This window comes from Chiloscyllium plagiosum, unplaced genomic scaffold (genome assembly GCF_037043375.1).
Source record: "Chiloscyllium plagiosum isolate Xiang-an unplaced genomic scaffold, Cpla_swu_hap1 HiC_scaffold_8, whole genome shotgun sequence".
NCBI lineage: Eukaryota > Metazoa > Chordata > Chondrichthyes > Orectolobiformes > Hemiscylliidae > Chiloscyllium > Chiloscyllium plagiosum.
Window position 1 is genome coordinate 85,893,481 of NW_028270146.1, and position 25,105 is coordinate 85,918,585.

At 41.7% G+C, this 25,105-nt stretch overlaps 1 protein-coding gene across 4 annotated transcripts in view; it reads left to right on the forward strand.

Annotated features, from left to right (window-relative positions):
• The first annotated feature begins 1,323 nt into the window (after positions 1-1,323).
• The window catches only part of LOC122553788 (serine/arginine-rich splicing factor 5-like), a 34,205-nt gene continuing 10,423 nt past the window's right edge, over positions 1,324-25,105 (forward strand). Inside the window, exons 1-6 of one of the 4 annotated variants that reach the window (XM_087990067.1) lie at positions 1,324-1,570; positions 10,353-10,500; positions 10,613-10,683; positions 14,395-14,502; positions 16,043-16,112; positions 21,207-21,277. In XM_087990067.1, the coding sequence (XP_087846193.1) occupies positions 10,378-10,500; positions 10,613-10,683; positions 14,395-14,502; positions 16,043-16,112; positions 21,207-21,277 (443 nt within the window). In that variant the 5' untranslated portion in view covers positions 1,324-1,570; positions 10,353-10,377. Of the gene's footprint in view, positions 1,571-3,214; positions 3,236-10,352; positions 10,501-10,612; positions 10,684-14,394; positions 14,503-16,042; positions 16,113-16,402; positions 16,536-21,206; positions 21,278-25,105 lie in introns of those variants that run through there. The other 3 variants (XM_087990068.1, XM_087990070.1, XM_087990071.1) reach the window with 3 other exon arrangements.

Consider the following 25,105-nt stretch of genomic DNA (forward strand, 5'->3'; position numbering starts at 1 on the left):
GATTCCAGTCTGGCCTGTTTCAATACGGTGCAGACTCTGGACAAGGTTAGATTCACAGACCATTTTTTGGATTCCCATGTTATCCTGCTCATGTGCGGACTCTGGAAGTTGCTGTGGGGTAAATGAGGGCGCATACTGACCCCAGCTACCTGATGAAGGAAAGTTAGTGCTTCCAAATAAACCTGTTGGCCCAGAACCTGGCGTTGTGTGATTTTTAACTTTGTACCCCCCCCCCCCAGTCCGACACCGGCCCCTCCACATCATATTTTATTATTGTTAGCTATCACTGAGTTTGGGCTTGGATTTTCCCCAAACGATTCAGTCCTCCCGTCCATTCGGAGGATGTGTCAATGGAAGAGCAGTGGATTGGTTTTGTTCTTCACTTTGGATCGGAACGCGGACCCATCCAGGGAAACTTTTCCAAAGTTGAGTAAATGCCCCGGAATGATTCTTCCTCATGCCCTGCAGAAGCTGTTAAAACTAACAGAACACTGCAAATAAGAAAAGTTCCTGCTTTGCAAGCAGCAGACAAGGATTATTCGTTTCACAGAAAATATTTCAGGCATATCTTTTCTCCCACGTTGTTACTTGGCATTAACCACAGGTGAACTCTTTCGAACTTTTTTTTACAATAGAAGTATGGTTTGCCATTTGCAGGTGAAGAGGAAAACAAGTCCAAAATTATTTCTCACCAGTTACTGGGTTTTTTGTTGCAATATCACTCTGATCCCATACAAGTGTCGGGCATGGTCACTGAAGGAGCTACCGATCCTCCCGGCCTGCAGGGGGCAGTGTAAGCGGTGGGTCCTCCCGGCCTGCAGGGGGCAGTGTAAGCGGTGGGTCCTCCCGGCCTGCAGGGGGCAGTGTAAGCGGTGGGTCCTCCCGGCCTGAGGGGGGCGGTGTGAGCAGTGGGTCCTCCCGGCCTGCAGGGGGCGGTGTGCGCAGTGGGTCCTCCCGGCCTGCAGGGGGCGGTGTGTGCAGTGGATCCTCCCGGCCTGAGGGGAGGCGGTGTTAGCGTTGGGTCCTCTCGGCCTCCGTGGGCAGTGTAAGCAGTATGTCCTCCCGGCCTGCAGGGGGGCGGTGTAAGATAAACGTCCTCCCAGCCTGCAGGTTGGGGGGAGGGCGTGAGATCCATGGGTCCTCCCGGCCTGCAGGGGGCAGTGTGAGCGGTGGGTCCTCCTGGTCTGCGGGGAGGCAGTGTGAGGGGAGTTGGGTTCTCCCTTGTCTGCGAGGGGCAGTGTGAACAGTCGCTCCGACCTGCCTGCAGGGAGAGGTGTGAGCAGTATGTCGTCAAGGCCTGCGGCGGGCGGGGAGTGAGGGCCGGTCCTCCCGGCCTGCGGGGGCAGTGTGAGCGGTGACCGTGAACAGTATAAGTCCCGGTTTGGTGGCGGGGAGAGGAGTGTTGGCAGTCGGGTCCTCCTGACCTGCAGGGGGCAGTGTGAGCGGCGAGGGTGCCTCTGACGGAGAGACGGTCCCACTTGTGTTACCATCACAGCGACCAGTTTCAGGAGGTGGCGGCTGGTTTCAGTGAAAAGGGCGAAAGAGACAGGGAGAGGAAACGGACAAGGAAGTGAGTGGGATAGCCAGCTAACCAGTGGCGGGTTGACAGAGTGTGAGAAACGACATTGACCTGGGAAATCTGAAATACAAACAGTCCTTGCAGTGAATGAGCAGCATTCTTCCCCCAATTCAAACCTGTACCTGACCCCTGGGTTATGTGAGGCCCAACTTCCCAGAATCTACCCCCCACCCACCTCCTCACACCCTAACCCTAACCAGCCACCGGACTCGCCCCACAGCCCCCTAACCCTGAGTCCCCCCTCACCCTTCGCGAACTCTCTGACTCCCGCCCCACCCCACTCCCTCGAATTCCCCCCACCCCTCTGACTGCCCCCTCCCCACCCCTCTGACTGCCCCCTCCCCACCCCTCTGACTGCTCCTCCCCCTGGTTTCCCCCCCCCACCCCTCTGACTGCCCCCCCCCACCCCTCTGACTGCCCCCCCCCACCCCTCTGACTGCCCCCCCCACCCCTCTGACTGCCCCCCCCACCCCTCTGACTGCCCCCCCCACCCCTCTGACTGCCCCCCCCCACCCCTCTGACTGCCCCCCCCACCCCTCTGACTGCCCCCCCCACCCCTCTGACTGCCCCCCCCCACCCCTCTGACTGCCCCCCCCCACCCCTCTGACTGCCCCCCCCCACCCCTCTGACTGCCCCCCCCCACCCCTCTGACTGCCCCCCCCCACCCCTCTGACTGCCCCCCCACCCCTCTGACTGCCCCTCCACCCCTCTGACTGCCCCTCCACCCCTCTGACTGCCCCTCCCTCTGACTCCCCCCCTCCACACCCCTCTGACTGCCCCCTCCCCCTGGTCCCCCCCTCCCCCTGGTCCCCCCCCCTCCACCCCCCTCCCCCTGGTTCCCCCCCCCTCCACCCCCCTCCCCCTGGTTCCCCCCCCCTCCACCCCCCTCCCCCTGGTTCCCCCCCCCCTCCACACCCCTCCCCCTGGTTCCCCCCCCCACACCCCTCCCCTCCACACCCCTCCCCCTGGTTCCCCCCCCCACACCCCTCCCCCCCACACCCCTCCCCCTGGTTCCCCCCCCCCACACCCCTCCCCCTGGTTCCCCCCCCCCACACCCCTCCCCCTGGTTCCCCCCCCCCACACCCCTCCCCCTGGTTCCCCCCCCCACACCCCTCCCCCTGGTTCCCCCCTCCCCCTCCACACCCCCCCCCTCTCCACACCCCTCCCCTCTCCACACCCCGCCCCCCTCCATACCCCTCCCCTCCACACCCCTCCCCCTGGTTTCCCCCCTCCCCCTGGTTCCCCCCCTCCCCCTGGTTCCCCCCCACTCTACACCCCTCCCCCTGGTTCTCCCCCCCCCCGTCCCCCTGGTTCCTCCCCCGTCCCCCGTCCCCCTGGTTCTCTCCGTCCGTCCCCCTGGTTCTCCCCCCGTCCCCGTCCCCCTGGTCTCCCCCCCCCCCCCTTCCCGTCCCTCTCCCCCCCCCTCCCCTCCCCCGGTTCCCTCCCCCCTCCCCGTCTCTCCACACCCCTCCCCCCCCCCCCCCTCCACACCCCTCCCCCCCCCCCCCCCTCCACACAGTTACACAGGGTTTAACTGTGTAACAAAAACAGTAACTACTGGAGGAAGTACGCAGGTTTAGCCGCATGTGTACAGAGAAAGTAGAGTCAATGTTTCAGGTTCAACAGCCCTCCTTCAGAACTCAATGTTTGCCTGCTGTACGTTGAAATTTATTTTGGCTCAGACAATATGGCTAGCTTTTAGCCCTTTGCTATAACTGTGTTGACCTAATGTAACGTACTCAAATATGGTAATGAAACTATCAAACTAATTCAAAAATAGTTTCAGAATTTTAAGATATCCAGTTGTCTTCTCGCATAATTCTACATCATTGGATTCTTTTTAAACTTGCAATGTCTGTTGCTAGTCTGCAAAAGTATCCATTTTGGTCTATGGTCATTTGCTGAATATGCTGTCTGTCTGTTCCTGTCATGTCCTTTTCACATACTCATTATTTTGTTAAATTTTACATGCTTTTTGAAGTGTTCAGGCATAGTGAGTGGCTTTATGTTCCAATAAAAGGCAGCAATTTTTAATTTATCAATGAATTCAAGTTTACGATGGACAGAAGATGTGAGGGAGGCTGGCAAAGGGTGCATTGAAGTAGTCCAGTCTGGACTGCAATCAACAATGCATTGAAGATGGTACATTCGCAGCAGATGAGCTGAGACAGGGATGGAATGCGGGATGTTGTGGAGGTGGGGCATTTTTAGTGCTGGTGCAGTTTCAGTGCTTCCATGGCAGTGATATAAATGTAAAAACATTGGCATTGATATAGGAGAGTGGAAATTGTGCAATAAGTATGTCTTCATCTGCATAATGGATGCCGCACTTGGAGCATGTCTTATGGAGAGCAAAAAGGAAAAAAAAACAAAAATGGACTTAGAAGTGACAATTAATATTTTTGCCATGCAAGTACCAGGCAATGACCATGGCCAACAAGAATGAGTCTTAATCATTTCCCCTTGATGTTCAACAGCATTATTGTGGAAGTTACCATTGACTGACTAGAAGCTGAACTGGACCACCTATTTAAATAGTGTCTGCAAGAGTAGGTCAGTGACTGAGACCTCTGTGGTCAGTTACTCACCTCGTCTTCCCAACACATGTCCGCTGCCTACAAGGCACAAGTCAGGAGAATGACGGAATACTTTCCACTTGGCTGGGTGTGCAGCTGTAATAGGACTCAAGGTTCAACAGCATCTATGGAAAAGCAGACTGTTCAATTGGTGTCCCGTCCATCACATTCTTTTTGGGCAGCTCCTGAAGGATAACTTTTTCTTCCTGTGTAGTGGTGTAGGGCCTGAAGTGACTAAACAGGCCACTGCTGCATCTGTACATCCTGCTACATGTTGGGCAGCTTGTGCTTGCTGGAACTGGTGAATGGGATGCTTGGATTTTTGCATGGTCCTTCCGCTGTTTGTGCCTAGCCTCCATTTGAGTCCATCGGAGATGATCTCCTTTGCAGATACACCTTCTCAATTTTGGTTGGACTTGGGTTTGAGATTCCCACGAGTTAGTGGGAGTATTGAAACGTTTTTCAGGGATGCTTCTCCCCATCTGCCTGGCGTGACGAGGCTCAGAGTAGAGCGCTCATTTCAGAGTTCTTTGTCACACATGCAGATGATGTGGCCTGCTCCATACAATCAAGGGCAGTAATCATAGGGCCTGAGCCCTATGCCCTGCTGTCCCTGACCCAAGCACAGTTGGGACCACTAGAGCCATGGACCATCTGCCTGATGCAGATGATTAACTATAACTAGTGTCTCAATGCTAGGGATTTAGCCTGAGAGAACACTGATATTGGAGCGCCTCTCAGATCAATCGATTTGAAGAATTGTGTAGAGACATAGCTGGTGATATTTCTCAAGGAATTTGAGACATCTGCCTGTTTTCCATGACTCTGATCTCAGAAGGGCTCGTAATGCACTGTTCTTCATGTAGTCAAAAGCTGCACTGGCAGTCTGGAGGTGGTGTCTGCTCTTGCTAAGAGGAGGGTTTGCGAGATATGATCTACACTGTCCAGTAGCTTACCTTGGATTTGACAGGGGACAGTGTTGCATGGTGTGAGGGGCTTGTCGATGACTTCTGTGTTCCAGAGCCCATTCTCGCATGTGTCTCCATGAACCTACCGATGATGACTTGGAACTCGGTTCAAGTGCGTGTGCACAAGGAACGTCTGTATACTGTCAGCAGACATTGGTATGGTTTCTGGTCTGATGGCGAAGCTTTCTTTTTGTCCTATATGTTAGCTCTGCTCCAGCAGGAATATTAATGAATATGGAGTACGCTGTTGCAGCAAGGAAGAGAGCTGGTGCAATGACAGTTTTGCCTGACCACAGTGTACACGCAAATTGGGTTAGTGAGGGATCGATTGGAGCTTGCATCCGGATGTGTAGTAGGCACTGATTAATAGAGGCAGCACTGTGTTGCATCTACCAGATGCACTGAATATCTCACTAAGGCTTCTTAGTTATCACCGTCCAAACCCATAATCTCTGTGATCCACCAACAAGTTCCCAAGCAAATTATTCATCATCCAGACTCATGTTTATTCCATAGCCTAGTGTAGGGTATGGGTGTCACTGGCAAGGCAGGCACTTTTGGCCTATCCCTCATTTCCCTGGATCTGGTTGTTCTCCAGACCATTTCTAAGGATAGTTAAGAGTTAAGTGCCACATTGCTGTGGGTCTGGAGTCATATGTAGACCAGACCAGGTATGGATACTAGATTTACTGAAAGAACATTAAGCTAGTTTTGGTTTTACAATAGTCAACAATTAACGTTAGACTATCCTTGGAACGATGTCACCATTCCTTTAATATTGCTGGGTCAAAATTCTGGATGCTATCCCAAGCAGTACCTTGTAAAATAAAGGAATCGCCTTCTAGTAACTGGGAGAATGGCCATTTTGTCACATTGTTTTTGTACTGTCTTTTTTTTTGTGACTGCATTACATTTAATGTTCTTACCTTAAAACTGTCATTGTGATCCCACATCTGCGCAATTCTGACACAAAACACAGCTTTGGCATATTCGTAGCCTTGATGCATTCCCACATTCCTCTCCTAAGTAAACCTTAGTATTTGTATTGTTGATTTAGTCCACAGTATTATGTTATTATTGTAGTGGAAACTATGGAGGCCACACATTGGGCACCTAAGCAGTGGTGCTTATGAAAGATCTGGTGTCAGAATCTAATTTAAACTTTGACACTTGTTTCCAGTGCTACTTGAATCCTATCCATGGATTCAGAGACACCAGTAAAAGGATATCACCAGGGCTCCCTAACAAATAAAAAGTGAGTTTATAGAACCTGATGCTCAAACAGATAGAGAACTACTACCCCTTTTATTATGCAACTCCATTGTTAACCACTCTGCCTCACTCAGTTTGATATGGAAGGCCAGCAGACCACCTATCTACATTCTCATTTCCATTCCATGGGTATCTGCCTCTTGGAACTGGTTGATTTCAAGCTTGCTTTGCCATATAGTAAGATCATGGCTGATCTGATTTTAACCTCATACATCATAGTATCATAGACGTGACCTGGTAGTGTGAAAGTCTCAGTCTCCATCTTACTTAAGTCATCTTGCGGCATGACACACTGAGGGGGAACATGCTGTAGTTTACATCCAAGTTGTTTAGCTTGAGCCTGGATGCACAAGTATCTATTTGAAATATGCGAAGGTATCAGAAGCTGTAGTACAAGTCTGCTGAATACTTCAGTATTATGTTACCCAATTATTGTTCTTGTGTTATGGGAATTAACATAAGTGTTACCTCATCAGGTATGGATACCTTTTTTAAAAAGCCCATTACTGCATCTGTGGGATATCATGAGGGCAATGCTCATCTGGGTGAACAAAAGCAGCTGTTTATGAAGGAACAGTTTCCAGATATCGCACTACTGTCATAGCATGGTGGTAAACAGCAGACCTGCTTGTAAAAGACACCAAGATCTTGTTTGCAGTTCCCTAGCTTAAAAGTAAAACTGACAGTCAAAGAATACTGTCAGTTTAACCACAGAGCCCTCCTAATCTGGGGAAAAAATACTGCATATCCAGTCACAAAGCATGGAAACAGACCTTTGGTCCAACCAGTCCATGCCAACCATATTCTCAAACTAAATGAGTTATCTTGTAGCTGTGCACTTTGCATCCAAATTGCTAAATGTGAGCCCAGACGTACTTGTTCCTGAGACTGTAATGTATGTAGATAAAGGAGTGTAATAAAAGTTAATTGAATCTTTCTGTACTATGTTACCTATATCTCATTCACCTATTACAGGAACTAGATAATTATCACTAGAATACCCTGTTGAAGGTATAAAACAACATTTTCGATATCTATAGGAAATTGGGATGGCAGAACATATTTTGCATAAGTGTATCCAGGTTTAAAGAAACAACCTGTAGGCATTATACTTTATCACATCACAGATCAAGACAGCACTTCACCACCACCTCAAGGGTGAGAAATACTGGCGTGGCTGTCACATTTCCAATTCAGGAATGTTTTTTTTTTAAAAAGTAGCTTGCATGCATGTGTTGTTGGTAAATTGGATATGGAATGATAGCGATATCAAACTTGGATGAGATCGAATTGAAGAACCAGAAATACAGAAGAGCAACTTAGGGTCTGGGAAACGAGCCTAAAACCAAAAAGGTGGAAGGAAATTGGTTTGAATTTTTTCTCCCCAGAGACACAAACTGATGAAAAGGCGCTCATTGTAGTTCAAATCGTTGTTTACTCTGCTCTGGCATTGAAAGCCCGAAATACTGCTTAGGTCTAACTTGGATCAGCTTCTTCTGTTCCTTTTCTGTCAGCCTTGAAATGTTTCCTAATTGCTGTTTAAAGCTAATTTGTACTTATTCCAGAGAGGGTTCATCTTTAAGAAAAATTATAACTGAATGCATGAACAGACTGCTAAATCATATGCAACGGGTTTAAGTGGCAGTCTTGTTAAAAGTAGAATTCTAAGTCAAAATATTCAAATTAGGTGATCATTTCTGCAGAGGTTTCAGCCTGCTGTTGGAATATTGCTGAGCAGAATAACTCCTCACATACAAGATTACTGTTTACAGTAGGATGCATTTTTTTGGGCAGAGGTAATATAGCTAAATCAAGCCTGAGATTTGAATAATGCAGGTTTAGCTCTAGTTTTGAAGTTGTGTTCGAAAGAGAGAAGTTATTTTAAATGTCAAAATTATCTGGTGTGTCTAATGTAGTGATGTTTTCCCAGCTACCTTATGCAAGAGTACATGAGTAGAGATGGAACTGTATTCATGGAGAGTGCGACTGGTGCAGGTGGTCTTATGAATTCTTTTTTAAAAGAATGTCTGCTCAAATTGTGCCAATGTGGTGCATTGTAAAGTTAATTTTCTGTATTTTTGTTTTGTCATTTTACTCCATTGCCCAGTAGTTCTCTCTTAATGATTTATAGCAGCATCAAAATATTTCAGTCACAAAGTATTATTTCAACTTGTATCATTGTAACAACCAATTGTTACCACTGGAGCTTCCATATCAGCTAAGCAAACTTTATAGTTGTCTCCATGGAAATATCTGCAGTGACCTTATTTGCTATGCAAACTCCCAAATAAAAGCAAAGTACTGTAGATGCTAATGATCTGAAATAAAACGAGAATGTTCATGAGAAATTCAGCGGGTCTGGCTGCATTTGTGGAGCGAGAAGCAAACTTAACATTTCAAGTCCAATATGGCTGTTTATGGAACAGAAAGGGATTGGAAAATAATGATTTTGTCTTGTTGGGAAAGGAGGAGCAAGTGAAACCAAAAAATAATTTTCCAGCCTTTTTAAGTCAGACCTTTAATGCCAGATCTGCTGAGTTTCTCCAGCATTTTCTGTTTTATCTCAAACAAATTCTAAATTTGTTTGAACAACTGTAAGCCGTAAATTTTTGATTCCTGTTTTTTTGCATCCCCCACCAGCTCCAATATGACAGGCTACACCTCAATTCTTTCTTTGTTGGTCAATGAAACAGTGATGTGATGATTTTACAGCATGTCAGTAGGTTTTATCATTGAATATCCAGTCATACAGCATGGAAACAGACCCTTGGTCCAATCAGTCCATGCCAACAATGTTCTCAAATGAAACAAGTCCCGCTTTCCTGCACTTAGCCCATATCCCTCCAAATCTTTCCTATTCATGGACTTATCCAAAGGTCTTTTTAAACATTATAACTGTACCTGCATCCACAACCTTCTCTGGCAGTTTATTACACACACTAACCACTCTGTGTAAAAAAAAACTAAGGCTATCCCATATGTACTTTGTAAATCTTTCTTCTCTCACCTTAATAATATGCCCCACTAGTCTTGAACTTCCCATCCTCTGGAGATACCCTTATCTACGCCCCTTATACCTTTATAAACCTTCATAAAGGTCACCCCTCAATCTCCTATGCTCCAGTGAAAAACGCCCCAATGTTTCCAGTCTATTTTTATATCTCAAACTCTCCATTCCTGATGGCATCCTGCTAGATGTTTTCTGAACCCTCTCCAGTTTAATAACATCCTTCCCATAACAACAAGACCAGAACTGCACACAGTACTCCAGAAGAGGTCTTGTTAGTTGTGCTATTTTCCTTTCTCTCGAGTAGCTAGGCACAGGTTTAGTTTGGATCTTATTAAGCCATCCTTGTCAATGTAGTGCTGACTTTTAGACACAGGACAAAGATACTTAAATGGTTGTGCTTGGATATCAGTTAATATGAAGAATAATAGAGTAGCCCTGCCTGCAACAGTAGTAGACTCACCAACTTTATGGGCATTTAAGTGGTCATTGGATAAACATTTGGATCATAATGGAATAGTTTAAATTGGATGGGCTTCAGATTGGTTTCACAGGTCGGCACAACACCCAGGGCCGAAGGGCCCGTAATGCACTGTAATGTTCTGTGAAGTTTGGTCCTGTTCGGTTTAGGTGTTCATTATGTGTATTATGTTCATGACTGTAATGAATTTAGGGAACTAATAAAATGGCAAAATTGCTTTATAAAATAGGATCCACATAAATTAACAATTTAGTTTACAGGTAAATTTTAAAATGTAAAACAAGAATTACTGGAAATTCGCAGGTTTGGCAGCATCTGTGGCAAGAAGGCAGAGTTAATGTTTTGAGTCACTGGAATTTAATACTGATTTTTTTCCTTATTTAAAATAATGTAAATGGTTATTTTACTTTCTGAAGCATAAGTTATGTTCGATCTTGAATTTAATATTTTTAAATGCTTTATATAAAAGCAGGCTCACCCATCTCTAGCTTAAAATGAGGTGTCGTGTGTTCATTGGTCACTTAAGCCCTTATGCCCGAGAAAAGGACGTTGAGAGGTTTTTCAAGGGATATGGACGCATTCGAGAAATCAACTTAAAAAATGGCTTTGGTTTTGTGGTAAGTGTAAAGTATTTTTTTTAAGCCATTGGAGCTCACTGACTCTTAGCTCTTCGTTCTAACTATCTCTTCCTGCTAGAAAGGTAATTTGCAGCCAGTTATTCTGTTCCAGGAATTTGAAGATTACCGAGATGCTGATGATGCAGTCTATGAGTTGAATGGAAAAGAACTTTGCAAAGAAAGGTAATCTTTCGTGACAATCAGCTTTATGATGAAGCTGGGTCATGCCTCACTGCAAAAAAAGTTTGTAAACCTATTTACACTTTCTTCTAGGAGAAAGTGAGGACTGCAGATGCTGGAGATCAGAGCTGAAAATGTGTTCCTGCGCTTTTCCAGCAACACATTTTCAGCTATTTACATTTTCTCTCCACACTATTGGTATCTATATTAATAATGATATTGTTGACTATAAACCCTGAACCTCAGGGACCAGTACACATTAATTTGGTACATCAGTGGACAGAGTCCATACTTAATCTGTCTGTTTCTGTTCAGTCATTTCTAATCCTCGGGCATGCTCCTGAGATCACCACTGTCACTGAAACAAGTCTTCAGCCAATTCAATTCAATCAGCTGATATCAAGAAATGGCTGGAGACACTGGATATTGCAAAAACTGTAGACCCTGACAACAGTCCAACAATTTTACTGAAGGTTTGTGCTTCAGAACTAACCGAATTCTGAGCCAACTTGTTCCAGTACAGTTTCAATGCTGGCAATGAGGAAAATTGCCCAGGTATATCCTGGCTACAAATACCGGACAAATCCAACCCGGCCAATTATCATCCCCATCTGTCCACTTTCAGCCTTCAGCAAACCGATGGAGGGGGTCACAGACAGTACTAGCAGGAAATAATCTGCTCACTGGTGGTCAGTCTGGGTTCTATCAAGACTTCTTATCTTCTGATATTGTTACAACTTTGGTTTAAACACGGACAAAAGAGCTGAACTCCAGAGTTGAGATGATTGCTCTTGACATCAGGCAGCATTTGACTGAGAATTGTATCAAGGACCCCTAGCAAAACTAGAGAAAACTCTGCTGGTTGGAGTCATATCTGGCAGAAAGGAAGATGGTTATGGTTATTGGAGGTCAGGCACTTCAACTGCCGACATCACAACAAGAGTTCCCGAGGGTAGTATCCTATGTCCAACCATCTTCAACTGCCTTATCAATGACCTTCTCTGCACTACAGAGTCAGAAGCAGGAATATTTACTGATGATTGTGTAACATTAAGCAGTTTTCACCATTCCTGAGAAAGTGAAGTGCCCTGTGACCTTTTGCATCATTACCTGAATAATTCCAGGCTTGGACTGTTAAGTGACAAGTAGCATCTTCTTTACTTAAGCACTAGGTCATGATCATCTCCAAAAAATGTGAATCTAACCATCTTCATTTTACATGCAACAACATTACCATCACTGATCCATTAAAGTCAACAATCAGGGGATTAGCATTGTCCAGAAACTGAACTGGAAGAGCCATGTAACACAGCAGGTCAGTGACTCTGAAATCTGCACCAATTAACGTACTTTCTGTCTGGATTAGAGTGGTGCTGGAAAAGCACAGCAGGTCAGGCAGCATCCGAGGAGCAGGAAAATCAACGTTTTGGACAAAAGCCTTTCTGTCTGCAAATGCCAAAGTACCATTTAGAATGTACAAATCATGAGTGTGATGAAATAATTTTCACTTATCTGGGTGAGTTGATCTCCAACAACACTCAAGAAGCTCAACACATACCAGGAAACAAAGTAGCCTGTTTGATTGGCACCCATTCATCAGTTTGAGCATTGTCCCCTGAGCACTGGTTGTTAAGAGACAAAGAGCTGACCTCCAGAGGGGACTACTTTTAAATTAGACAGTATTTGAGTGAGTAAGGTATCAAGAAGGTCTGGCAAAACTTGAGATAATCTTCTGTTGTTAAGACTCATACCTTGCACAAAGGAAAATTAAGTGCGACGTCTACAAAATTCACCAAGGCTCTTTGGACAGCTCCTTTCAAATTCATGTCTTCTTCCACCTAGAAAGACAACAGATGCATGGGAACACGACCACTTGGAAGTTCCCTGTAAACGAGACATTATCCTGATTGGAAATATATCTTCATTTCTTGACTCTTTCAAAATCCCGGACCTCCCATCTGAACAAATAATGCACGTTCCTCCACTGAAAGGTTTGTAGTAGTTCATGAAGGCAGCTCACCACCACCTTTTCCTGGGTAATTAGGAATGGCAATAAATCCTGGTATAGCCAGCATCACTCCCATTCCTTGAGCAAATTAGAAAAAAAATGTATAATGGACAATATATATTACAGCGTGCCAGACTCAGAATTTGTTTTGTGTGAGTGTTCATTTAGTTTATAAATTAATGTACTGGTCCAAAGAAAAAAACTAAATATCTTTCATTGTTTTACCCTTGAAAGGTTCTTTGAAATCCACCTATTTCCACCATAACTTTCTGAAGAAGGAAAAACTTCCTTTTTTAAATAAATAAACTCACCTTTGTTTTTAAAACAATGAGCCAGTTGCATCTTTTCCATCAATTTTAGCCAATGGTGAGCAGGAACATGGCTAAACTTTGCAAAGTGGATGTGATTTTGGAATGCTTGACTGATAGCCTCACTCTAGATTTTTCTCCTGCTTCATGAAACTTTTACCTATGACTTATGCAGTTTTATAAGTTAAATGATCTTGGCAGCTCCTTCCCTTTCTCTTTTAAGCACTTTTTTTCTATTAGCTCAGTGATTTTTACATAGCTGATCTGGTCTGGTGTTGAGATCCAAACTCTAATGTTAAAATTACTGATTCTAAGTAGTTATATTTTTGAGACTGTTTGACTGGATCACTGACTTTCTCAAGTTGAGGTACAGTCCAATTATTTACATTAAGCAATGTGCCAAATCACTCTTATTTCTTAGGGTTGGGGAAGGCTGTTACATTTTATTTTGTGGACAGTAATGCTGATTCTAGTTTGAGCCCATGATCTCATGCTGTCCCGTATCTGAAGCTTTGTTTTCTCTCCAATGCTCTGATCGCAATCAACATACTCACTTTGTTGTTCCAATAATGACTAGCTGAGAGACGCAGAAACTTCTGGCACAGCAGTGGCTGAAAAGTCTGGCCTTGTTTATTTCTAGCAATTAACATTTCTTCAAAGTATCGTTGCAACTTGAAGGACCAAGGTAGCGACTGGAATAAAGTATTAATGATAATTTCAGTTTCTTTCATCTGTTCGCCACCAAAAATATACTTCTGACAAATGACGACTGCAGAAAAGCTATGTGAATTTCAAAAGTTTTGCCACATCATTGAAGCAAATTCAGTAATAAATGGATTGGATTTATTATGGAAAACAGTTGCTGACTTATGAAGACAGAAAGGGAGAACATGACAAATAAAAGAGACAATATTAGTGTAATGGACCAAATGGCCTCTGCATTACTACATGATTCTATGTCCGTGTTCATAGTTCTTACAAGAAAGAACAGTACTTTTTTCAAATTTTGATGATTATGATTGCTTACACTTTGACACTTAGTGCATTTTGTTTTATACTGAATCCATTGATATCTAAAGTTTGCTGTGGAAAGTTAGATTCTGGGTCGAACACAGAATGCCAGTGTTCATGTGCCTGTTAATCCCTTTAGAAGGTGTATGGTTGTCAGGCTGTGACCTGGCCAAAGCATTTGGTCAGAAATCCCTGTGGAATTACACTTTTTCTAACACTCATGTCAGATAATAACAAATACTTGTGAACCCTACACAGGCGGGAAGTACTGTATGCAAGGAGGGGAGGGGATGTGAAGGAAGTGGGTGCTGTAACTTTATTTTTTCTTTCTTGATGATTACATAGTTTGCAAGGATACATATTCACCCATCTGCATCATCTTCATAGGGTTACAATTGAATATGCTCGATCACGATCAAGAGGAGGTTGGCACAGAAGCAGCAGATTCCCACCACGCTTCAGTTATCGCAGATCAATTGGTGGAGGAGAAGAAAGGTAAAATCATCATAATATCCTTTGTAATAACAGCGTTCATGCTCTTAGAAACTAAATGGACAGGTTGATATTAAATGCTTGTTTGGAAAACTAAAGGTATCACTTGAGCTTTGATATGCAAAGTTTAAGACTGTTCTTATTGAAAATGTTTGAATACATTAGAAACACGCAACAGTGAGCAGGAAAAATGCTCTGGATAATAAAGTGAGAGAATGTTTGGTATGTAAGTGAAATAGATATAGGATAGATGTTTCTGAAGTTTAAAGCCATGCTTAGCTCAGTGGACCAAGACACGATAACGATAAAAATGAATTTAGGACATTCTTTATTGTGAAAGAATTTTCACTCTGCACCATTAGTGTTGACTAGCTGACTGTGTGAATCAAACAAACGTGAGATACTTTAATGATTTCACTGGCACCATTAGAGAATACTAAAGGTAACATTATTTTTGTGTATGTTTTGGTGATAATTGAATCTGTTTGTCTAACATCAAACGGCAGGAATGTATCTAACCACTGCCTCAGCAGAATTTCTGCATTTGACCAAACATAAAAGAATTTTTCCAAAAGGAATATTTCTCTTTGCTAAAGTATTTTACCATGTCAATTAAAACTTTTTTGAAATATCTTTTTGAAAAAATATCTTTTGAAAAATTGTGTTTACAAAGATCCTGCTCTTTTCTGTCTCTTGTTTGAGGAGTTTTTCTTTCAGAAACTATTCTTTTTAGGATGCATTTGCACTACAACTTAAAGGTTATCCTTTATTGAGGGAAAATGGGAGGTAGTTCCAGTGGAGCATAAATACCGGCATGGACTGGTTTGGCCAAACTGTTTCTATGCCATATATCTTATGCTATGTGAATGCATATATTTACATATGTAGCTTGTCCCAATGTGGTCCCCCACTTTTAACATGTCCAATTGGTAGACTTCTTTTTCTTCCTCTCAGTTTTCTCTCTTCCTCACTTGAATGCACTGCTCCTTTGCTGTATGTTATCTGCATGGGTCAGCCACTTTCCAGTATCTTACTCATGCAATATTCATAGACTGCTTGGATTTGGGAAACATCCAATCAATCCATCATGGTATTCACACACACACTTAGAGCTTCCCGTAATATCTCAAGAATAATAACGTTGGTAATTTATCTTTCCGCAATCCAACCCCACTCCCAATCCTGCTGACCTACACCAATTTTGCTGCCCCTGTTGAAATCAAATTACCCAGGACAGTATCAGCGGTGCCACTAAATCAGCAAAAAGTCCTTAACATTACTAAAAGTTTCCTGAAATGTACGCAACAATTTACAACCAATTTCTTGTGAATGAAGAATGAACTGTTAGGAGAGCTCTTAGAAGTGGATCTGAATGTGAAAGGCTAGAAAATCATTCTTCCTGCTTGAATTTGAGTATGTACAATTATCTGCTGTGCAAATGATACAAATAGACAGCTATTCATCTCTTGAACTCAACTGTTCAAGTGCAGTCAGTACAATACTGGTTTAAAGAGTACAATAAAACATTCTGTTTCGTTTTTAGAGGTGGCCGTCCAGTTCACACTGAATATAGAATTATTGTGGAAAATCTGTCCTCCAGGGTTAGTTGGCAGGTGAGCTCTGTGGCTTATTTTTAAAACTCTTTTATTGTATGATATCTTGCTAACCGTTTGAATCAACGTATTCATATACCTGATGTGTGCAAATGAAGTACAATGTCAGCCTGATCTTGTGCCACAGCTTAAAAATGGATTCCATTGTATCTACCAGAATCCATAACTCGTGTATTGGTTATGGCTCTGGTTCTGTTTTGAAGAATGTGCTTTGAGTTTAATGCTTTTGCCAACACGTCCCTTGCCAGAAACCTAACCAGCTGATGCCAGATAACTTGTTTTCCTGTTAGGTCCCCATCTGCTACCTCTTGTCAACACATTTCCTCCTTCAACTTGGAAAATGACATGGTCTGTGTAGACATCTCCATGGCCAGCATCCATTCACTTCGTGATCAGACAACTGGACGTGTGCACTTTAGTACGGTGGGTCAGTTCCTGCCTGTTCTTACTGTTCCCTCTGAGATGGAGTGCTCTGCAGCTACACAGTGGCCCATCTAGCAGACTGGGGATGAAACTCTCGATCATCTATTTTGAGAGTTCAGTGCTAAATCATTCCAAGTTACAGAGCCACCAAATATCATTTCATTAGTGATTTAATTGTTTTTAAGCCTATGTTAGGAAATACAATTTATACTGAGTATTAACTGTATTAACTGAGCTACTTTTACAAAACAAATGCAATGGAAAAGTTGTTAACATTTGTAACTGTGTATATTTAATATACAACAGGGATCCAACATGAACTTTTTCATGATTTGGTATTTCACTTACCTAAATTTAATCTTGTATTACCTTGAATATGCATCTTTAACTGTGAAGGTTGCACAAAACAAGCTTAAACACTAAATGTGAGATGTGATATAAATTCAAAGACATTATTATTGTAGTGAATTCACGATCTCTTCCTAAGTTTTTGCTAGAAATATTGTTTAGTAGCTGGTCGCCACCAGGGTAAATGCAGATACAAAATGCTGAATGCAGCAAACAGTCTCATGTTCTTTCTGGATGTTGGACCAGGTGTACTCCACCTAAGATTGCCAAGCAATGGTAAAAAGATACTTTTCTGCAGAGCAATGTGGTGAGTCAGCAAAAATTACTGTTGAGCCCTGTTGTAAATTTAATTTGTAGTTAGAAGAGCATAGTGTGAATTTGACATTGCTTAGTTACACTCAGAATCTTAATTAAATATGTGGTATAGTCTCACTAGCATGTTATCAAGTGGCTAAATAGAGTGCTATTAAAATTCATCCACTGAATTGAATAAATTAATTGGCTTGTTCCAATTTAAAGTATATGTACTACACATTGTGCATTGAAAGAAAGCAAAATATGCTCTTAACGAGTGAATTGTTCTGTAACAACAGATAGAAAAGTACTTTTCTATATGTTGCTGGTTTCAATGAGCGGTAGTGTTGTGAATGTGTGCTGAATGTAGATGGTCAGTTTTATAAAATAGCTGCTTATTTATTTTGGATTATCATAGAACAGTTTTGTTTGATATTATATGAAGAAATGCTTTTACCATGGTCAAAGTTTTTCTTGAGCATTTTACATTACTAGTTAGATCATGTGACCGTCACCCATATTGATAATCTCCTGAAGTTTCACTGAGGTACTTTGTTCCTGAATTCCATCATAATCGGAATCACTTGCTTTGGTGCAATAGAACAGGCTTTTTATTTAGTGGCAAGTGTTTGTTTTTATAGATAATCTGCATTAATCTTGAAATCTCTTTTCGAATAATCTTAAGTAGAAACTTAATAGGTCTTTGAGATATCATCTATATAGCTTTTGTAAATACTGCAGTGGTTTCTGTTGGTCATGTTTCTTATTTGACTTTAATAATTCATGTCAACAATGATAAATGTTGTTTGGGAACTCTGAACAAAATAACAATAGGTTATGTTTCACCTATTGCCAGCTCGGAATATCAGATATTACTTTCACTGCTGAGTCAGAAGATGCTGTCTTCAAGCCCTACTCCAGGATTTAGGAACATCATCTCACTCAGCCTCAAGTGTATGAATGAGAAAGTTGTAATGTTAGGGCAGCACATAGATAAGCTACAAAAATAAGGCTCTGTCTATTCAAGAAGATATTGAACAGTCTTTTTATTTAAAGAGCCCTTCCAGTATGTTGACTAATATTGGTTCCTCAATCAACAAAACTACCTGGCTCTTAAAATAATTTGCTGTTTGTGTGACGTAGCACATTGGTGGCTGCATTTATCCAGATACCAATAAGTGACTGCATTTGAATAATAATATATTAGGTGAGAAGTGCTTTCTTTCTCTCTCCCTCCCTCCCTCCCTCTGTTCTAACTTTCAGCACTTGCTTAAAAAAAGCAATGAATCAGCTTCTTATTTGAAGCTTTCATGTTTGTAAACCCAGTTATTCAAAATTGAAATATTTATCATAATTTGACATCCAGAGTGAGGTATCTGGCATTTTCTTTGTGTAGATATAATGGAACAATCATTAAGTCCACCTACTTTCAACTCCAAACCATCACTCGACTTTGCTCCTGCCATTGACCTTCTCAAAGAATCCCTACAGTCTGGAAGCAGGCTATTCATCCCTTTAAGTCCATACTGACCCTCTGAAGAGCATCCCACCCAGACCCACTTCTCTACCATATCCCTGTAACCCTGCATTTCCCATGGTAATCCATCTATCCTACACATCCTTGTATATCATGGACAATTTAGAATCGCCAATCCACCTAACCTGCACATCTCTGGACTGTGGGAGGAAACCGGAGCATACGAAAGAAACCTATATGGACACTGGGAGAATGTGCAAATTCCACACAGACACTCACCTGAGGCTGGAATCGAACCAGGGTCCCTGGCGCTGCAGTGCTAACCAATGAGCCACTATGCCACCCCTAGTGTAACCCTCATTTGTGCCTTTGTCACTCCTACTCTTATTTACTCTAATGCTGTCCTGGTTAGTCTCCTACATTCGACTCTCCTTAAGCTTGAGGTAATTCAAACTGCTGCCAACATCCTGCCTTGCACCATGTCCCATTACATATCATTTGTGTACTTGCGACATTTGGTTCCTGCTCAAGTAACATCTTGATTTAAAATTTTCATACTTAGTTTGAAACAGCTCCAAAACTTCATACTTTTTCACATCTGTAATCTTCTCCAGCACCACAACTATCCAAGATACTGTGCTCTTCTAGTTCTGGCATCTTAAGCATTCCAGATTTTAATCATTCTACAATTAGTGGGTGTAGATTCAGTTGCCCTAACCTTAAGTTCTCGAATTGTATAAATCCCTCTGCCTCCATATCCTCTTCTGTGATACTCCTTGAAACCCTCTTTTTTGACCAGCCTTTAGATATGTGTCCTGCCACCAACTCATGCTTGGTGTTAATTTATTTTATCATGTTCCTCTGAAGCACCTTGGAACACCTTATTGTACTAAAGGTGCTAAGTACAGAGAGTGTTTTTCAAATTGTTGCTACTTCATTTATACCTGGACTCAATTTAAGTCTGACTCTACAACTTCGGAGGAATTGCTTAGCCATTTATTGTAAAAATATCAAAGATTGCAAATACTGAGCAGGGTCAGGCAGCATTTGGAGGAGAACAGAGTTGACATTTCATTGGAACGGCACGGTGGCACAGTGGTTAGCACTGCTGCCTCACAGCGCCAGAGACCCGGGTTCAATTCCCGCCTCAGGCGACTGACTGTGCGGAGTTTGCACGTTCTCCCCGTGTCTGCGTGGGTTTCCTCCGGGTGCTCCGGTTTCCTCCCACCATCCAAAGATGTGCAGGTCAGGTAAATTGGCCATGCTAAATTGCCCGTAGTGTTAGGTAAGGGGTAAATGTAGGGGCATGGGTGGGTTTCGCTTCGGTGGGTCGGTGTGGACTTGTTGGGCAGAAGGGCCTGTTTCCACACTGTAATCTAATCTAATCTAATCTAATGGAACAAAATGGATATATTTATCCAACTCTTCCCAAATGTGTCTGAACTCTGTTTTTAACTGGCTGTTATTTGGTTAACCAAAAAAAGTATTTTGGTACCAAGTCAGAAATTGCTAGAAAAACTCAGCAGGTCTAGCAGCACCTGTGGAGAGAAAGCAGGGCTAATCTTTCAGATCCAGTGACCCTTCTTCAGAACATTCTGAACTGTTGTGAAGAAGGGCAACTTGGACCGAAACATTTAACTTTGCTTTCTCTCCACAGATGCTGCCAGACCGTCCTACGTTTTTCCAACAATTTCTGATTTCTAGCATCCACAGTTCTTTAGTTTTAAATTATTTTGATCAGTTTAGGCTTTTTATTTTATATTTTGGTTTCCTTCATTTGTTTGCATATAATTGAGAGACCTATGGAAGCTCTTGCTGGGCTAATTTGTCAGTAGGTTGACACCCATAATATATTTCATGTTAAAATTTAAATGGATGCCTGAGAAGCTGGGACATCATTGACAACAGCCTTGGTTAACCTTTTTTGCATGTTTCCTGTCAACCAGGTGTTCTACCCTTATCTCGAGTGCTTTTGCTTCTAATTGAACTAATAAGACTTTGGTAGTGTGTTGTTTGGAGGATTTGTATAGTAAAGGAAAACTAATGCTGGCTCGGAATTTTGTAGTGCTTTGCCTTTTCATGAACAAATGTGGATCCAAAAACATGAACAAATGACCTCTCCAAAATGCCAAAGATAATCAGCAAAGTTTTGAATGATTCTCTGGTAAGGCAATACTGCTGATTGGGTGGCATCTAAGCTTTGTAAAGTGATTTGCCAAGGACTAATAGAAAGAAAGTACAGTAATGAATTAAATCATTAGCAAAAAATGATTGGTATAGGTGTTAACCTGAGGGTCGCCATACCTCCAGCAAGGGAAGATGTTTATGCATGCTATCCAGTCATTCAAATGGAAATTATAAAAGTGATGCCAATGTTTTCTTAAGTTACCAGACACCTTGAAACAAAACGAACAGATGTTCACCCATGATGAAATGTCTAGTTCTGTCACTGGAAACTTTAAAATGCTTGGTTCAGTATGCTTTGAAGTGCAATCTGTAAGTATCAACATGTATCCCAGTAAACTAAAATATATTGTTCTTATTGTGAATAGGATTTGAAGGACTTAATGAGGCAGGCTGGAGAAGTTACATTTGTAGATGCACACAGAAACAAAAATGAAGGGTAAGTTGAATTTTTTTTTGTTAATTAAATTTGACTTTTTTTTTAACACTGGCACAATAGATCCATTATTATCCTTTCACAAGTTTCTTAAAGAATGAAACAGGATTTTAAGGGAACATTTGGTAAGAATCAACTATGAAAAGAATTGGAAGGATAGTTTGATAGACTGAGATGAAGTGAGGTTTGTGGAGTCTCCTGGAGGATAAACATTGGCATAGGCCTGCTGACTAAATAGCCTGATCGTGTGCTAAAAATCTATTTGATTAATATTCATCCATCAGTATCATAACAAATCTTCAAAATAGTTTAACCAGAACTTTTCAAAGTGTCTAGCTAGTTCAGAAGTTCTGTTGATGTAAGATTTGATATTTTGTGATCATTTATGATTACTGCACTACAATTTGTTCATATTTTTCAATCCAGTCTTTAATGCAAAGATATTTACTTGAAATCCCAAATTGATCATCTCAAAGCAATGTGAAATGTGAGCTGTGAATTCACTAAGCCGGAACATGAGTATTAATTTCACATATTGAAATTCACTGATATGTGCAGTATTTCTGAGTGCAAATCTTTGAAGCGTTTATCTGACCTACTGCAGAAGCATAAAGATGATCTTCGGAACATATTTATAATCAGGTAAAAATGATTTCAGAACACTTTTTCCATGATATTTTGTAAAGGAGTATCATGACAAAGTTGGACCTTGCAGTAGATGACGCCCAGAAACGATTATCTGCAAAATGTAATTGTTTCTTTTAAATACTTCGTTTTTTAAAAGAACTCAATTTATGTAGTTGGCCTCAAATCCATTGTTGTTATTTTCAGAAGATTAAATCACTGATCCAAATTTTGTACGATCTTATCTTGGCTACAAGTTGACCTATCTACCTACTTTAAATGGTGGTCCCTCTAAAGTCTCAAATGCTAAGGCCATCTAATTTAGATGGCTTTTGGAATAGAGGAGAACTGTGGGTGAATGAAGGATGTATTTTGTTGATAGATATTAAAGAGACGTCTATTATAGGAATCTTGGGATATTTCTTTAATTTTGCTTAGTTTCAAACATTAAAAATCAATGGAACATAAAAGTATAATAACATGTCCCATGTAAAAGAATGGGAGGGTGGATTTATTTTGTGCCTCACTAACTATAAAGTTAATGATGAATTATAATTAAGTTGCTGGCTTACTTTCGAACTTTCACTGTCATTTCTATTCCAGTTGTGAAATATGCACAAGCAATAGGATGACAGTATTGGGTGATTTAAAGTAGAGTAAAAGAAGTGCATGTGAAGGATTCTTTTTAAGAATGTAGTCATTACTCCATCCTAGATTAATAAAATTAAATCAATTTAATAGGGAGGCATGTGATCATATTCAGACAAAAATGCTAAGAAAACCATTTAAGAATACAGAATATGCATTTGCAAGGTGAAGAGGGAGATTTATCACACCTGAAGGAGAATATTAAAAGCTGAACAATAACCTAAAAAGAAACAATACGGATTTGTAAGCATTTAGAGAATAACACAAATTAGAGATTGTGCTGTTGAAGAATGAAAAGGAATCTAATTTTTAAGGGGGAAGATATGACTGCAGCATTAAATAAATAATATGCTTGTTTTTAAATAAAGCAGGTCCAATTCAAATAAAAATGTACTGGAAGAAACTACTTATCAATTGTTAGAGAAGCGTTGCTTCTGGAAAGATTAGCAGAACTTGACTATGATAGTCAGCAGTACCACGTAGTTAACAACTTAAGCTGTGTTCTGAGAAAGGAGATGGCAGAGACCAGATAACACAAAACATAAAGTTATGGCTGTGAATTGCAAACCCCTACGCTCTGTGGGAAAATAAAATTCAACCCTTTTAAACCTGCCAGTTATTTTAAATCTATCCTCCCTCTCCTAAAAATGTGATGCAATATCCAAACCCTACGTAGTACGCTAGGTGTGACATAATAAGTGTTTCATATGGATCTGGCACAACCTATCTGTACTCAGGTTATATGCCTTGGCTAATACAGGAAAACCTTCTTAAAAATCTATTATACCTGTCTTATACCTTCAGGAATCATTGTGGGCGACACGGTGGCACAGTGGTTAGCACTGCTGCCTCACAGCGCCAGAGACCCGGGTTCAATTCCTGCCTCAGTGTGACTCTGTGTGGAGTTTGCACATTCTCCCTGTGTCTGGGTGCTCCGGTTTCCTCCCAATATCCAAAAATGTGCAGGTTAGGTGAATTGGCCATGCTAAATTGCCTGTAGTGTTAGGTGAAGGGGTAAATGTAGGGGAATGGGTCTGGGTGGGTTGCGCTTCGGCGGGTCGGTGTGGACTTGTTGGGCTGAAGGGCCTGTTTCCACACTCTAAGTAATCTAACTAATTGTTACTGAGAACTGAGCATTGCAAAATCTTTCTGGAAACAGCCTTTTGATCATAAATGCACCTGTTTATCAAAGGTCTGATTTCTGCCACTAAGCTACTTCTGGATCCAATCGGTCTTTTACTTTTCTGACCAGTTTGTCCAAAGGGATCTTGCTAAAAGCCTTCTAAAATCCACATAGATTTCACCAAGCACGTTACTGTCATCAACCTTCCTCGTTACCTTGTGAAAATGATAATTAATTTAGTCAAACACAACCTTCTTGCAATTCAATGCTGACATGATGAATCTGTGTCTTTTTAAAACATAGTATATACTGTCGTTTAGAATTTTTCCCAATAATTGCCCACTAGTGAAGTAAGATTATAACTATGCAATGTTGAAAGTTCTCTAGATGCATTTTGCAATGCAACAGCCCAATTTTATTTCTCTCCTGTACCACAAAACTTAAAGGCTGTTTTCAAGCCTCATTTAAATGCATGCAAACAATTTTCCAAACAAACTAACACATCTCAAAACTCAAGCAAAGTTAAAACCTTCTTTAACCCACAATAAATAAATACAGATCAAATTTAAACTTATACATTATTCTGTCCACTTTGCAATCCAACTTTCTAAATAATATGAAGAACCTATAGCACAGTAGAAATTCAATAGGATTAAAATTTGGTTGCCAGACTATGAACAGTGAGTTAAAAAATGGTTGTTGAAATTGGAGAATTGGTTGGGATTGATGTATTCCACAAAACAGTTTTGGATTCACTTTCCCACTATGTATACATGATTTAAATATGAAATCATATTTAGATGTCACTGGCTATCACAATTTAAAGTTTGTTGGCCCCAATAAACTAAGAAGCTAACGAACAGTGAGAAGGCTATGCAATGTAATGCTGAGACAAGTGATAGATGCAGTTTAACATGGATAAATGTGAGTTGTTAATTTTTAATGAGAAACAAGGAATGGAGTGAACATTTAAAGGAGAGAGGGTCTGCATGAACTGAGAGCAAAAATTCAAAGAGCTAGGATTTCCTGAAAGTATTAGTGTCATTAAAACTTAGTTTTAGAAAGTACAGTGAAGCCAAAGGAAGCAGAAAGAATAAATTCATAGAATCCCTACAGTGAAGAAGCAGGCCATTTGGCCAATCGAATCCGTACCATCCCTCCAAAGACAATTCCATGAAGACCCTACCCTAGCCCCATAACCCCACATTCCCTTGGCTAATCCACCTAACCTACACATCTCTGGACACTATGGGCAATTTAGCATGGCCAACCCACCTAACGTGCACATCTATGGACGTGGGAGGAAACCCGACCATCCAGAGGAAACCAACACAGACGTGGGAGAACATGCAAACTCCACACAGTCACCCGAGTTTGGAATTGAACCCAGGTTAGCGAGTTTTGAGAAGATTTGTACTCAGGTTGAGGTTCTGGAT